This window comes from Salvia hispanica, chromosome 5 (genome assembly GCF_029641045.1).
Source record: "Salvia hispanica isolate PSC_SH4W2 chromosome 5, Shi_PSC_v1, whole genome shotgun sequence".
Classification (NCBI taxonomy): domain Eukaryota; kingdom Viridiplantae; phylum Streptophyta; class Magnoliopsida; order Lamiales; family Lamiaceae; genus Salvia; species Salvia hispanica.
This window is the reverse complement of record NC_142696.1, coordinates 42,638,039-42,652,814: the sequence shown is the minus strand read 5'-3', so window position 1 is coordinate 42,652,814 and position 14,776 is coordinate 42,638,039. Positions and strand designations below refer to the sequence as shown.

General features: G+C 34.9%; 4 protein-coding genes across 4 annotated transcripts; all 4 read right to left on the bottom strand.

Annotated features, from left to right (window-relative positions):
* Window positions 1–819: 819 nt before the first annotated feature.
* Window positions 820–3,032, bottom strand: LOC125191404 (protein DETOXIFICATION 22-like). The gene is made up of 4 exons (XM_089059734.1): window positions 2,175–3,032; window positions 1,402–2,068; window positions 1,213–1,299; window positions 820–1,142 (listed from the first exon to the last, which is right to left on the bottom strand). The coding sequence occupies exons 1-2, from the start codon at window positions 2,738–2,740 to the stop codon at window positions 1,942–1,944; spliced, it is 693 nt and encodes a 230-aa protein (XP_088915860.1). The 5' UTR covers window positions 2,741–3,032; the 3' UTR covers window positions 820–1,142; window positions 1,213–1,299; window positions 1,402–1,941.
* Window positions 1,074–1,878, bottom strand: LOC148926881 (protein DETOXIFICATION 20-like). The gene is made up of 4 exons (XM_089059277.1): window positions 1,608–1,878; window positions 1,402–1,520; window positions 1,213–1,299; window positions 1,074–1,142 (listed from the first exon to the last, which is right to left on the bottom strand). The coding sequence occupies exons 1-4, from the start codon at window positions 1,876–1,878 to the stop codon at window positions 1,074–1,076; spliced, it is 546 nt and encodes a 181-aa protein (XP_088915403.1).
* A 2,741-nt stretch (window positions 3,033–5,773) lies between the features above and the next one.
* LOC125186582 (protein DETOXIFICATION 22-like) lies at window positions 5,774–7,839 on the bottom strand. The gene is made up of 7 exons (XM_048082971.2): window positions 7,585–7,839; window positions 6,959–7,500; window positions 6,786–6,872; window positions 6,416–6,711; window positions 6,213–6,331; window positions 6,051–6,137; window positions 5,774–5,944 (listed from the first exon to the last, which is right to left on the bottom strand). The coding sequence occupies exons 1-7, from the start codon at window positions 7,831–7,833 to the stop codon at window positions 5,867–5,869; spliced, it is 1,458 nt and encodes a 485-aa protein (XP_047938928.2). The 5' UTR covers window positions 7,834–7,839; the 3' UTR covers window positions 5,774–5,866.
* Window positions 7,840–11,071: 3,232 nt separating this feature from the next.
* On the bottom strand, window positions 11,072–13,372 carry LOC125186584 (protein DETOXIFICATION 21-like). The gene is made up of 7 exons (XM_048082977.2): window positions 13,117–13,372; window positions 12,510–13,051; window positions 12,315–12,401; window positions 11,941–12,236; window positions 11,733–11,851; window positions 11,549–11,635; window positions 11,072–11,462 (listed from the first exon to the last, which is right to left on the bottom strand). The coding sequence occupies exons 1-7, from the start codon at window positions 13,360–13,362 to the stop codon at window positions 11,400–11,402; spliced, it is 1,440 nt and encodes a 479-aa protein (XP_047938934.1). The 5' UTR covers window positions 13,363–13,372; the 3' UTR covers window positions 11,072–11,399.
* Between the last annotated feature and the right edge of the window lie 1,404 nt (window positions 13,373–14,776).

The window sequence follows — 14,776 nt, the reverse complement described above, 5'->3', positions numbered from 1 at the left end:
CATTACACACGGCAAAAAAGAATGATCTTTTTTCTTTTCCAGTTTCCCAAATCTGATAAACTAATTGACAATTCAATTAGTTTTCATATGATTGCTTTGTGTATGTGTGAAGTTTAATTAAACAAGTTTAGTAACACACTCAACGCAGGAACAATACTAGATGATGAGTACTTCTCGCTTAACTTAAAATCGAGCAATTCTATGTCTTTTTATTATTTTATTTCATTTTTTATAAATAGTGCGATTCAATTTTTCAAATTAACATTTTTTTGAATTCATGACGAAGAATTGAGCTTCATATCTTGATTTTCATCCATTTAACCCAATAGGGGATGAATACGCAAAACTTAAGGGTTACTTTCTAATTAAAACACAAATTTTGTATTTTGCTATTTCAACACGATTTTTGAAATGTTGCAGTAAGTATATCATTTCATATTTCAATTTTATTTTATTTTTGCAAAATTACACCCATATGTTGATTTGTTTGGTAGTAGAAAAATTGCAAATTAAGTGTACTGACTAATAAAAATATTGAAGTCACGTAACCGTAATTTGGCGAAGCTGAGTCCAATGCAGTATGGCACTAAATTTTTCTGTGTTGAATATACATGATGATATTAATATCATAGAAAATTGAAAGATGATGGCATTTTTTCATCATTTTAAAGATCGTGTTAAAAGTATAAAATGAATTAAAAGTTGACTTATTAATTGGCAATCGACCCTAATTGTTGTTGATCATATAGATATTTCCTTCTTCCAGGTATTTAACTGGTTTGGTGCTGATTATATGTTATGTTAGTACACTAGAAGAAATATTCACAAAAATAATTTAGTATTCCATTAAACAATTCATTAATACAAAAAAAAAAAGTCATTATACAACCTCAAAGTATTTATTGTAAGGCTAAAACAAACGCCTAGAGGATTTTTCTATTTGTAATTCACACACGTCGCAAATAAACTCACACACATTGGATGACTCGATTCCTCAACCTACTCGTTGGATGAGAACCATCTTACCAACTCATCGTTTTTTTTAATATCCACAAGTTATAAGTGGGCCTTGGCTAGCTCAACGGTGACGAATGAGAAGTAGTTTCATTTTGAAGAGATATCCGTTTCTGAGCGAGCGAAACCTGGTGAGGATGGATATGAGTGCAAAATTATCTAGGAATAAGAAATGAAAATAAAATCCATTGTGAGTACCTGTTTATCCCAATCTGTGGTGCAAGTCATCCAAACAAGTATCCCAGTTTGGACAGCAGTTCCCATTATGATCCCTACCCACACACCCTACCAATTCCATTGCCAAACATCCATGTTTCATCATATACTAACTTTTGTAATGTACAGTAACTAATTAAGAAGAAGAAATGGTTAGTTATCTCTACTCACCTCAACTTGCAGCTTGAAGACATAACCAAGAATGACTCCCAAAGGCAAACCAATCAAGTAATATGAAGCAAGATTCACATATGCCACAATGCCTTGTTGCCCAGTTCCATTGGCAACACCTGCTTCACACAAAATTCATCATCTTCCTCATATATTTGCATGTTTCAAATCTTTTGTGCTTAGCAGAGGGAGTGGGCTAGGCTTGCCTGAGAGAACCGGCTGGACGCTGTTCAAGAGCAGAGAAAACGCAAGCAGAGGAGACAGACGAGCAACCGCCCCAGCCACTTCCTCACTATTAGTGAACGCGTAGGCTGCGTTCTCCCTAAACACCAAGAAACACACAAACAACACCAACCCAATGCTGAATGATGTCCCAACTGCCATCAAAATCGAGAACTTCACCGCCTTGACATCCCTCCTTCCCAGCTCGTTCGACACACGAACACTCGCTGCTGCCATGAACCCGAAGGCTACCATCAGTGCCCATCCACTGATGTTAATACTGCACGAAACAACTGATCTATAGTCACGTTAACGGATCTAACAAACGAGAGCGAGAAAGAGAGACGAAGAAGTATACCAGATTGAAAGAGCATCAATTGTGACCTCTGCATTACCCATATTTCCAGCCAGAAGAAGTAGTAAAGAGTTGTAGCAGAATTCTAGGCTATGAATTCAAAATCCAAGGCAAGAAACACTAAAATGTTAAAAAAACCATCATCAAATAAATATCACAAAATTCTAGCAAAGCAGGATATAAGTCTAAGTCCAACCAGATCATCACACCAGATGACACAGAGAGCCTGATTGTTCGTCCAATATCCGCGAATGCCAAGGCCGTGAACCCCTTCCACGTCTCTCTACAACTACCACCCATGATGTACACGAGCTGGCCTACATTCGGTATCACATACGACAAAACAGTAGACACCATCACACCAGTAACACCGAACCCCAACTTCACAGACAAAAGCCACGAGAAGAAGACGTGTGCCAGCAACGACAGCACTGCATAGAACGAGAGAATGAAGTTCTTGCTCTGCGACTGCAGGAATGAGTTGCAGCTATACAGCACAGCATACAAGAACGAGATAGCAACGAACCACACAGCAAAATCCCCTGCCACATCAGCAATCTCGTGATCCTGGCCTAATGTTTTCAAAATCAGCGCAGCAAATATAAACAGCGGTGTCATAAGGGTTGTGGCAACAAGCAAGATGATCCATGATTGCTGAAGATATAAGCCGAGCTTGTGATACTGTTTGGCACCAAATGCTTGCCCACACAGCGTTCCGACCCCATTAACCATGCCAAACTGCACAATACATGATAATTTCATACATTTTTATTGCCAAAGTCGTAAGTGTATAGATAGAGCACCTGAAAACCAAGGACAACTCGGAAGATCACGCTGAAGACAAGGGCGTATGCAGCGAGCTGCATGGAGCTGAAATGGCCTATAAAAGCTTGGCTGATTACATGGATTCCAAATGTTGAGAATGGTATTAAGATAGCTGGACCTGCAACAACCCACAGTTTCTTTGTCTCATTCCATATCTTATTCTTCACAAACAACCAAGACTCTGCCTCGTGTTCTACCAGATTTTGATGGATGCCGCTGCCTTCCATTTGATACTGATCTAACTCTTTCTGCAAAACAATAGGTGTTTTTTGCTTTTCAGAATGAGGAAATTGCAAGTGAAACTCGAACTGTTATAACAGGCAATTATTAACAAGGAGATTCAACTTCATTTTGTGATTTCAAATCATACAAGATGAAAAACATTCTAGAGTTGAAAATGAAACAGATTTATAATATTCATAATACAATCGAAATAGACTTTTTCTTGGGATTTAGTAAGATTAAAGTAATTCTCCTCAAAGATTGGAATAGTACATGATGAAGAAATTGTTAGAATGATTCACCTGGATTCTTTCTTATTCTTCAATGTATTCTTTTTGCTGTTACTATTTGTAAGCTACAAATCTGGTTTTTAGTGACATCTTTAAATGTTGATTACGTGTATGAGCATATAAGATCGTTTAACTTTGGTTCCACGTGCTCTATTTAACTAACCAAACTCAAATGAAGTGTGACGCGTAAAATTTAATTTCAATGATTTACATTTTTAGTTATTGGACATTGACTAATGTCACTCGCGAATGACGCGATCCATATTCCTACAGTACTCACACCGTCCATGTCACACTTTCCTTTTTTAGTTTGTCCTACAAAAGATGTCACATTTCCTTTTTTGGAAAAATTTCTCTCTCACATAAATATAAAAATAATATTTTCTCTCTCCATTTAACACACAAAATAAAACCTCCTAAAATCTCGTACTGTCCCACAAGTGTGACATCTTTTGTGGGACAAAGGGAGTAATATTTTTTGGAATGACTTTTTAATTATTATTTTTTACCAAAATACCCTCCATTTTATAGGGTTATTTATGTCCTTTTTATGAGAGCAAGAATCGCCACTTTGGTTCATTCATTTTCCTTGAAGTATGTGTCGTGACAAATACTCTCTCCGTCCCGGATAATTCGGGTCACTTTGATTGGGCACGGGTTTTAAGAATTGTAATAAAAAGTGGGTTGAAAAAGTTAGTGGAATGTGGGTCCTACCTTTATTATTAGTTTTATAATAAAATGTGAGTATGAATGAGTTATTGGAATATGGGGTCCACTACTAAAAATGGTAAAAGTGAAGTGGGATAAAATATGTGGGACGGATCAAAATGGAAAACTGAGACGAATTATCTGGGACGGAGGGAGTAATTCATTGTACATACTTTGACAACTTCTCTTGGATGAATACAACAAAAGTAAATGAACCAAGTTCTATCAAAGTGACGGTTCTCTCTCATGAAAAAATTTATAATTAAATAGTACTCTCTCCGTCCCAAGGAAGATGACCCCTTCCTTGAACGGCATGGGATTTTATGCAACTTTATTTTGTGTGTTGAGAGGAGAGAGTAAAGTAAGAGAGAGAGAATAAAGTAGAGACAAAAGTAATTCCATTTTAAGTAATGGGTCATCTTGATTGTGACAAACTAAAAAGGAAAGTGGGTCATCTTCAATGGGACGGAGGGAGCAGTAATTCTTATAGTTTGAGGGTATTTTGGTAAAATATAAGTTTGAAAACGTGCAAAAGTTCTTGCAGAGATATTATAACAATATACAGGAACACCTGGTGATAGTTTATAAAAAAACAACCACCACAAATGATATTAGTGCAATATCCTAGGGACTAATAATCTATTCTTTCTCAATATTATAAAGTATTTCAATGTTTTAATTTGTTTTTCAAATATCTATTGTTTATCCTAAAAATCGGTTTTCATCCTAGTTCTATAAAAAGTAAAACAATATTACAAAAATACAATATTTATCCTGAAAGATAATCAATAATACATATAATAGCCGCTTAATAGTATAATTCATTTGTTTGACTATTTTTAAAGTTTAAAAAAGTTTCCAACTTACTAAATCTAGAATATAGTCTAGAATATTAGCCCTAAAGAAATTCGATAGAGAGGGACGGGATCAAGTCATAATCTACCAATACCATCACTATTTTATTTAGAGGCTGTCACATGGCCTGTATTATTATTAATTTCTAAAATCTTAAATATTGTTATTCCATTATTCTTTAATACACATGATTAACGCAGAATCGTAATATAAATCATTTTTAGTTATTACCTTAAATGGTTTGTCACGCTTCGATTTATTTTCGTGCAAGCAACTTCCTTTGACTTGGTACATATTGAATTTTTTAAATAAATATTAATTGGCCATGCATAAGAGCATTTTTTGCAAAATATGCTATCCTCTGATATAATTTTGACTTTCGTACAAAATTGATTTTTTAATAAATAAATTACTTGGCCATGCATATGAGCATTTTATTTTCAATAGTAGCTTTTAAATATTGTTATATGGAGTACTTTAGTCGGTTCAGCAATGGATTTGAAGGATTGCTATTAATGGGTTCAACAACTTGAACTTAATTTAGTCACACAATTATATAGTGATGGAGCCCGAATATTTTTTGGAGAGGACCAATTTTGAGTTATTTTTTGGTGTCGTGCTGCCATAAGCAAGCGCATTATGGCAGCGCAATATGGGCGATGGTAAGAGATATGAAGAGAGAAAAATAGAATATGACACAATATTAAGTGTAATGTTACTGACTAATAAAAATATTGAAGTCATGCAACCGTAATTTGGCAAAGCCGACTCCAATGAAGTACAACACATAAATTTTTGTATGTAATTGATGATATTAATATCATAGAAAATTGAAGATGATGTCATTGTTTCTTCAACATTTTAATGATCGTGTTAAAAGTAAAAAATGAATAAAAGTTTGGCAATCGACCCAATTAAACTTTTGTTGGTCTTATTTTGCATGAAATGCTTCAAATGAGACCTTGGATATTTCCTTCTTTTCAGGTGGCTAGTTCAACGGTAACGAATGATCAGTAGTTTCATTTTGCAGAGATATGGGGTTGATCCGTGTCTGAGCAAGCAAAACCTGGTGGAGATTAATGATGAGTGCAAAGCAAACGGATCTTATAACATCATTAGGAGTTAAATATGAAGACAGAAAAATCCATTAATTGATGAATATGTAGTAGTACCTGTTTATCCCAGTCAGTGATGCAAGTCATGGAAACAAGTATCAAAGTTTGGACAGCAGCTCCCATTATGATCCCTATCCACACACCCTACCAACCATCCATGTTTCATCAATCTTACCAATTATGTTTTGTAATGATAAACAATTTAGACTCAAAACTCACCTCAACATTCAGCTTGAAAACAAAACCAAGAATGAATCCCAAAGGCAATCCAATTAAGTAATATGAAGCAAGATTCACATATACCACAATGCCCTGTTGCCCAGCTCCAATAGCAACACCTGCTTCACACAAAATTCATCTTCTTCCTCAGATATACACTTGCCTATTTCAATGCTTAGCAGAGACAGGGGGGCTAGTCTTGCCTGAGAAAACCGGCTGGATGCTGTTCAATAGCAGAGAAAACGCGAGCAGAGGAGACAGACGAGCAACCGCCCCAGCCACTTCCTCACTATTGGTGAACGCGTAGGCTGCGTTCTCCCTAAACACCAAGAAACACACAAACAACACCAACCCAATGCTGAATGATGTCCCAACTGCCACCAAAATTGAGAACTTCACTGCCTTGGCATCCCTCCCTCCCAGCTCGTTTGACACACGAACACTTGCTGCCTCTGCCAACCCAGAGGCTACCATCATAGCCCATCCACTGATGTTAAGGCTGCAACAAACAACGTACAGATCTATAGTCGCGTCAAAGGATGCAACAAACGAGAGAGGGACGAAGAACTATACCAAATAGCAAGAGCATCAATTGTGACCTCTGCATTACCCATGTTTCCAGCCATAAGAATTAGCATAGTGTTGTAGCAGTACACCAGGCTACAAAACACACATTGTATAAAGACCATCATTAAATAAATAATCACAAAATTCTAGCAAAGCAGGATATAAGTCTTATGTCCTACCAGATCATCACACCAGATGATACAGAAAGCTTGATTGTTTGTCCAAGATCCTCGAATGCCAAGGCCGTGAACCCCTTCCACGTCTCTCTACAACCACCGCCCGTGATGTACCCGATCTGGCCTACATTCGGTATCACATACGCCAAAACAGTAGACACCATCACACCAGTAACACCAAACCCCAACTTCACAGACAGAAGCCACGAGAAGAAGATGTGTGCTAGCAACGACAGCACTGCATAGAGCGAGAGAATATAGTTCTTGCTCTGCGACTGCAGGAACGAGTTGCAGCTATACAGCACGGCGTACAAGAACGAGATAGCAATGGACCACATAGCAAAATCCCCTGCAACATCAGCAATCTCGTGATCCTGGCCTAATGCTTTCAAAATCGGGGCAGCAAATATAAACAGCGGTGTCAGAAGGGTTGTGGCAACGAGCAAGATGATCCATGAGTGCTGAAGATATAAGCCTAGCTTGTGATACTGTTTGGCACCAAATGCTTGCCCACACAGCGTGCCAACCCCGTTAGCCATGCCAAGCTGCATAATCAGTGTTTATGACATGATTTTTTTCACATATTGTCTCATTTTATTACCAAATTTGTGAGTGTATAGATAGTGCACCTGCACACCAAGGACAACTTGGAAGCTAACGTTGGAGATGAGGGCGTATGCCGCGAGCTGCGTGGAGCTAAAATGGCCTATAAAAGCTTGGGTGATTACATATATTCCAAATGTTGAGCATGGAATTAAGATAGCTGGAGCTGCAACTACCCACAATTTCTTTGTCTCATTCCATATCTTACTCTTCAAAAACAACCAAGACTCTGCCTCGTGTTCTAGCAGATTTTGATGGATGGCGCCGCCTTCCATTTGATACTGATCAAACTCTTTCTGCAAAATATAGGTGTTCTTCACATTTAAAACTCATGATTCATCAAGCAATGTTCAGTTAGGAGATTCAACTTAATTTTGTGATTTCAAATTATACACAGTATGAGCTTGTTTCCTTTTTTCAAATTATACACTCGTAAAATAAACAGAGTTGTAATTTTCATTTATTTCCAAGCGTATACACAATTAAAGCCACAGAAGATGAATCAGATTTCTAAAATTAGTAATGGCATTAAGAATCTATGAAGCAACACGAAACAGCATGTTTTCATTGTTCAGACGCACATAACAACATCACACTTATTGTAACTGTAGATAAGATGAAGAAATTGTTAGAATGATTCACCTGATTTCTCTTTTCCTCTTGAATTCTTCAATGTATTCTTTTGCTGTTAATATACGAAATGTATGATAGAGAAAAACAAAATCATGCTTCCAATTTTTAATGTCATCTTAAACTACTCATTGATTAAATATTAAAACGTGCAAAACAGTTTGACTTTGATTGAGCATCCGCACACATACAATACTAAATTTCTGGCACAAACTCATCATACAATTTAAATTTGATATTCTCTAATTTTATGTATTTATTTAAATGTTAATATTTGTAAAATAAAAAGTGAATGACTAAAAATTTAAAATTTGCTAAATTAGAATTCAAAAATTATGTTAATTCAATACATATATTATTTTAAATAAAATTTTACTAAAAATATCTAAAATCACTTAATGAAATAAAACTCCAATTGTTGTGTACTCAAATTTCTCCACTAGATCACGTTCGAGTTGGCCATAAATTCATTCTTCATGGATGGAAGCTTGCCAACGTTGATAATCTCGGAATTATTGATGAACCCTTGAATTGGCTGTTGCGAGAGAATCTCATGCTAGATGGAGTACAATTTTATCTTCACAATAGTTAGTTGATTTTTTCATTTTCCTACATTGACGGACCCAAGATTTTTATACTTGAGTCTAAACTACTATTAACAATTATTGCATATTTTAAATGTCGATAACGCCAGAAATAACTCGACATATTACCGAGCTGCGAGAAAGATGGATAAGGAGAATGAGCAATACAAACTAAAGCTACATACTATAACAATATTAAAATAATTAAAGAATATACTTTTTAAAATTAAAGATAATTACTTTTTGATCTTACCAGTTAATGAATTAATAATAAAATTAGAAATGAATTAATTAATAGACAAATAAACTAGCAAAGAAAATAAAAACAACACTAATAAATTAAACTAGTTATCAGAAAATATACAAGACTAAAACAAGTTATAAGAGTAAAACTAATAAAAAAAACTAGAAATCCACAAAAGTGCAATCAAGAATTAGAAATGGAAATCCAAAAAAGCAGCAAGAATTAGAAATGCAAATCCAAAAACTAGATATGGAAATATCATTTTATGGAAATAAGAGTTGTTGCATTCTATTTGGATATTCTTTACATAAAAAAAGTAGGACTTCAATTCTAACTTTCCTAATATATTTACTACTCCTAATATTAAAAAAAAAAAGAGTAAAATGTCAATTTTGGTTATAAACATATGACTAAAATATGAATTTGGTCCAAAGCATTCACTTTGTGAAAAACATGTAACAAATGAAATCCTTGTCGGATTGGTCCTTTTTTTTACGGTTCCATCAAAAAACCAACGGTCACACCACTGTGCATTTAGCGTTGACCGTTAGTTTTTGATGGAACCGCAAAAAAAGGACAACTTCGGTGACATTTTTATTTGTTATGGATCCGTTTTTCAAATAGTGAATGTTTTTTTTGCCAAATTTCATATTTTGGTCATATGCTTAGGACCAAAATTGTTCTTTACTCTAAAATAAAATTCCAAGTTTTCCAAATTTCATTGTTTTTTATATTAAAAATAAAGAGAAATAAATTTAAACTTATCACATTTTATTAATATAGGAATATTGAAATTTTAGTCCTTTTTAATTTTTGTAAAAACTGCTCATATGTCGTTAAATTAATTTCAAAGTATAAATAAAATAACAGTAAAAAATTTGAGCAATAAAGATAAAGACCATCTTTAAATTTTTTTTTTTTTAATATTAATGTTTTTTTTATTATAAAGAATATCCACATGGAATGCAATAATTCTATTTCCATAAAATGAGATCTATTTGTCAACTTCTTAGGAGTGTATTAGAAAATGTATTATACAATGAGGTGATCATTTCTGATTATCGAGAGAATTTTACTTCAAATTCTACAATTTCTACTCCTGGCCTCAAAGAAAGAAAGAAATAAAAACATTTTCATAATTTATTGGTAAATAATATACTAACATCACTAAAAGCGTTTCATAACACTATGCCACGTAGTTCATGTTGTGGATAGCGGGAACTCCGATTTGATTCGGAATACTAGTGTTAGTAGTTCGTTGTATTTTCATTTTGTCATTTTATTTAATTCTTTATTTAACAAACTAGTAGGAGTATAATGTTAGAAAGCCAAAATTAATGGCATTACACTACCAAGAAATAATGGCTTGACATTTTTTAATTCAATTAAAAATACTTTTTGTGTTTGTAATATACTCCCTCCGTTCCACAGTAATAGAGGCATTTCGTTTTGAGCTCTCGTTTTGAAAAAATGAGAATAAATAGTTAAAGTGGAGAGATAGTAAAGTAAAAGAGAGAATAATGTAGTGAAGAATCTTATCTACAATATTCTCTCTCTTACTTTACTCTTTCTCCACTTTAACTATTTATTATTATTTTTTCAAAATGAGTGCTCAAAACGAAACGCCTCTGTTACTGTGGAACGGAGGGAGTACTAAATAGGAGTATAGTTTTAAAATATTTATCATTATTGATGTCCTGACTAAAAATTTAATGATACAAATGAAAGTGTCGTATAAAACAAAAGATTAAGATAATTTGTCACTAACTTAGGGACGCTTCTTTTGCATCTTAAATTGCTAACTTGCTAATTTATCAACGCAGTATATAAAAAATATCAATATGACAACATTAGAGTGTCAACACAAACTTAGTTAATATACTCTTATCTTTGAGTTGACTTTTAAAAATTGATGTAAATATAACTCATCATTGTATTGATATTTTTTATCTATTATGTTGATGAGTTAGCAATTTTAAAAAAGTTAGTAACTGCTCACAGGTTAATTGTTACTACTATTCCATCAAACTATACATTAAAAGGTAGTACAGTAATTAAAATAATTCATGATACAACCTCAAAGTAAATCTCCAGATACTCAATTTAGAAGCAAAGCAAATTAAAAACAAAAATAATTGGAGAGTAGTACTCTGCTGTTATGAACGAGGCCCTAAAAATATTTGTTGCAAGACTTAAACGTACATAGGGGGATTTCTTTTATTTACTACAGCACCAACGTTTTTTTTTTCTATTTATAATTCACACACGTCCCAACTTATTGGGTGAGTCGAGCCCCCCTATCTACCGGTTGTAGGACAATAGGGTAATGATCTTACCAACTCGTGGTCCGAATCATCTAGCTCGATCTAAAAGTTTCGCCCTTTCACGGTGACAAAGTTTCTTTTGGCAGAGATATAGGCGTGATCCGTTTCTGAGCAAGTGAAATCTGTTGACGATGAATGATGAGTGCAATTTACCTAATATATATCATTGGAATTAAATGAGTAAAATCCATTGATGAGTAGTACTTACCTGTCTATCCCAATCTGTGATGCAAGTCATCCAAACAAGTATAGCAGTTTGGACAGCAGTTCCCATTATTATCCCTACCCACACACCCTACCAATTCCATCACCAAACATCCATGTTTCATCATTAACTCACTTTTGTAATGTAACTAATTAAGAAGAAGAAATGGTTAGTTATCCCTACTCACCTCAACCTGCAGCTTGAACACATACCCAAGAATGACTCCCAAAGGCAATCCAATCAAGTAATATGAAGCCAGATTCACATATGCCACAATGCCTTGTTGCCCAGTTCCATTAGCTACACATGCATTCTTCACACAAAATTCATCTTCTTCCTCATCATACATTTCCATATTTCAATGCTTAGCAGAGAGAGTGCGGGGCTAGGCTTGCCTGAGAGAACCGGCTGAACGCTGTTCAGCAGCAGAGTAAACGCGAGCAGAGGAGACAGTCGAGCAACCACCCCAGCCACTTCCTCACTATTGGTGAACGCGTAGGCTGCTTTCTCCCTAAACACTAAGAAACACACAAACAACACCAACCCAATGCTGAATGATGTCCCAACTGCCATCAAAATCGAGAACTTCACCGCCTTCACATCCCTCCTTCCCAGCTCGTTGGACACACGAACGCTCGCTGCTGCCATGAACCCGAAGGCTACCATCAGTGCCCATCCACTGATGCTAATGCTGCATGAAACAACCAATCTATAGTCACGTTAACGGATCTAACAAACGATAGCGAGAAAGAGAGACAAAGAAGTATACCAGATAGAAAGAGCATCGATTGTGACCTCTGCATTACCCATGTTTCCAGCCAGTAGAAGTAGCAAAGTGTTGTAGCAGAATTCTAGGCTATGAATTCAAAATCCAAGTCAAGAAATACAAAAATGTTAAAAAAACCATCATTGATGATGATATCACAAAATTCTAGCAAAGCAGGATGTAAGTCTTAAGTCCAACCAGATCATCACACCAGATGATACCGAGAGCCTGATTGTTCGTCCAATATCCGCGAATGCCAAGGCCGTGAACCCCTTCCACGTCTCTTTACAACCACCACATGTGATGTACACGAACTGTCCTACATTTGGCATCACATACGCCAAAGCAGTAGACACCATCACACCAGTAACACCAAACCCCAACTTCACAGACAGAAGCCACGAGAAGAAGATGTGTGCTAGCAACGACAGCACTGCATAGAGCGAGAGAATAAAGTTCTTGCTCTGCGACTGCAGGAACGAGTTGAAGCTAAGCAACAAAGCGTACAAGTACGAGATAGCAACGAACCACAGAGCAAAATCCCCTGCCACATCAGCAATCTCGTGATCCTGGCCTAATGTTTTCAAAATCGGGGCAGCAAATATAAACAGCGGTGTCAGAAGGGTTGTGGCAACGAGCAAGATAATGAATGATTGCTGAAGATATAAGCCGAGCTTGTGATACTGTTTGGCACCAAATGCTTGCCCACACAGCGTTCCGATCCCATTAGCCATGCCAAACTGCACAATACATGATAATTTAACATATTTTTATTGCCAAAGTTGTAAGTGTATAGATAGAGCACCTGAAAACCAAGGACAACTCGGAAGATCACGCTGAAGACAAGGGCGTATGCAGCGAGCTGTATAGAGCTGAAATGGCCTATAAAAGCTTGGCTAATTACATGTATTCCAAATGTTGAGAATGGTATTAAGATAGCTGGACCTGCAACAACCCACAGTTTCTTTGTCTCATTCCATATCTTACTCTTCAAAAACAACGAAGACTCTGCCTCGTGTTCTAGCAGATTTTGATGGATGCCGCCTTCCATGTGATACTGATCAAACTCTTTCTGCAAAATATGGGAATGAGAAAATTGAAATGAAGGTTTAAACTCATGATTCATCAAGCAAGTAACAAAGATATATCTTTATATCAGCAGGGAGATTCAACTTCATTTTGTGATTTCAAATCATACAACAATCTAGAGTTGAAAATGAATCAGATTTCTAAAATTCGTAATACAATCAACAATGCATGTAGCAACAACAAAAGGGAGGGCATAATGGGAATAGAAATTTTCTTGGGATTTAGTAAGATTAAAGTAATTCTCCTCCAAAATTGGAATACTACAATTTTCCATATTTTCATTGTTCAGAAGATAACAACATATGACTTCCATACACATTAACTGCAGCGGTTAGATAAGATGTTGTAATAAACAAGATAAAGAAATTGTTAGAATGATTCACCTGAATTCTTTCTTATTCTTCTTCAATGTATTCTTTTGCCTACTTATATAGGAAATATGAAAGAGACGAAATACAAATCTTTTTTTAGTGACATCTTTAAATACTAGTACTACTATTGATTAAATGTATGAACATGTAAGATCGTTTAACTTTGGCCCCACGTTCTCTATTTAATTAACCCAACTCAAATGAAGTGTGCCACGTTAAATTTAATTTCTATGATTAAAATAATTGCTACTACTATTAATTTTTGAGAAAACAATATTTTTAGTTATTGGACATTGCACTAATATCTCGCGATCGGTCTTTAAAAATATCATCAAGCATCCTAGACGTTGATATAATATCTTTGGAATGACTTTTGCATTTTTTTTACCAAAATATCCTTCATGTTGTGGGGTTATTTATGTCCTTTTTATGAGAGCGAGAACTGTCAATTTAGTTCATTCATTTTTCTTAAAGTATGTATCTTGACAAGTAATTTTTTGCCACGTACTTTGACATTTTTCTTTGGGAATACAACAGAAATAAATGAACCAAGTTTCGTCGAAGTAATAGGTCTCTCTCGTGAAAAAGATTAATAATTAAATACTCAACTTTTATAGCTTGAGAGTAATTTGGTAAAACAAGTTTTAAAATGTGCAAAAGTTCTTCTATAGATATTATAATAGAGTAGTGATTTAGAGACATAATGTCTCCAAGCCATAATAACATTGTGACTAATTTACCCTAACATTAAAGTATTAAATAGATATATACCTAAATAAGGAAAATTTAACCAAATTAATTATTCTTATCTAAATGCATATATGTTAATTGGAGATAAACTTAATCATGCAACTAGAGTAATGAATTTAAAATTTTTTCAATCAAAACCATTCTTGTCGTGTAAATTTTTAAAACAATTAATTAAAAAATCAGTAATTTAGATTACCAGTATTAATTAACACACTACATAACTAAATTATTATATTTAATTGTAAAATAATTTGA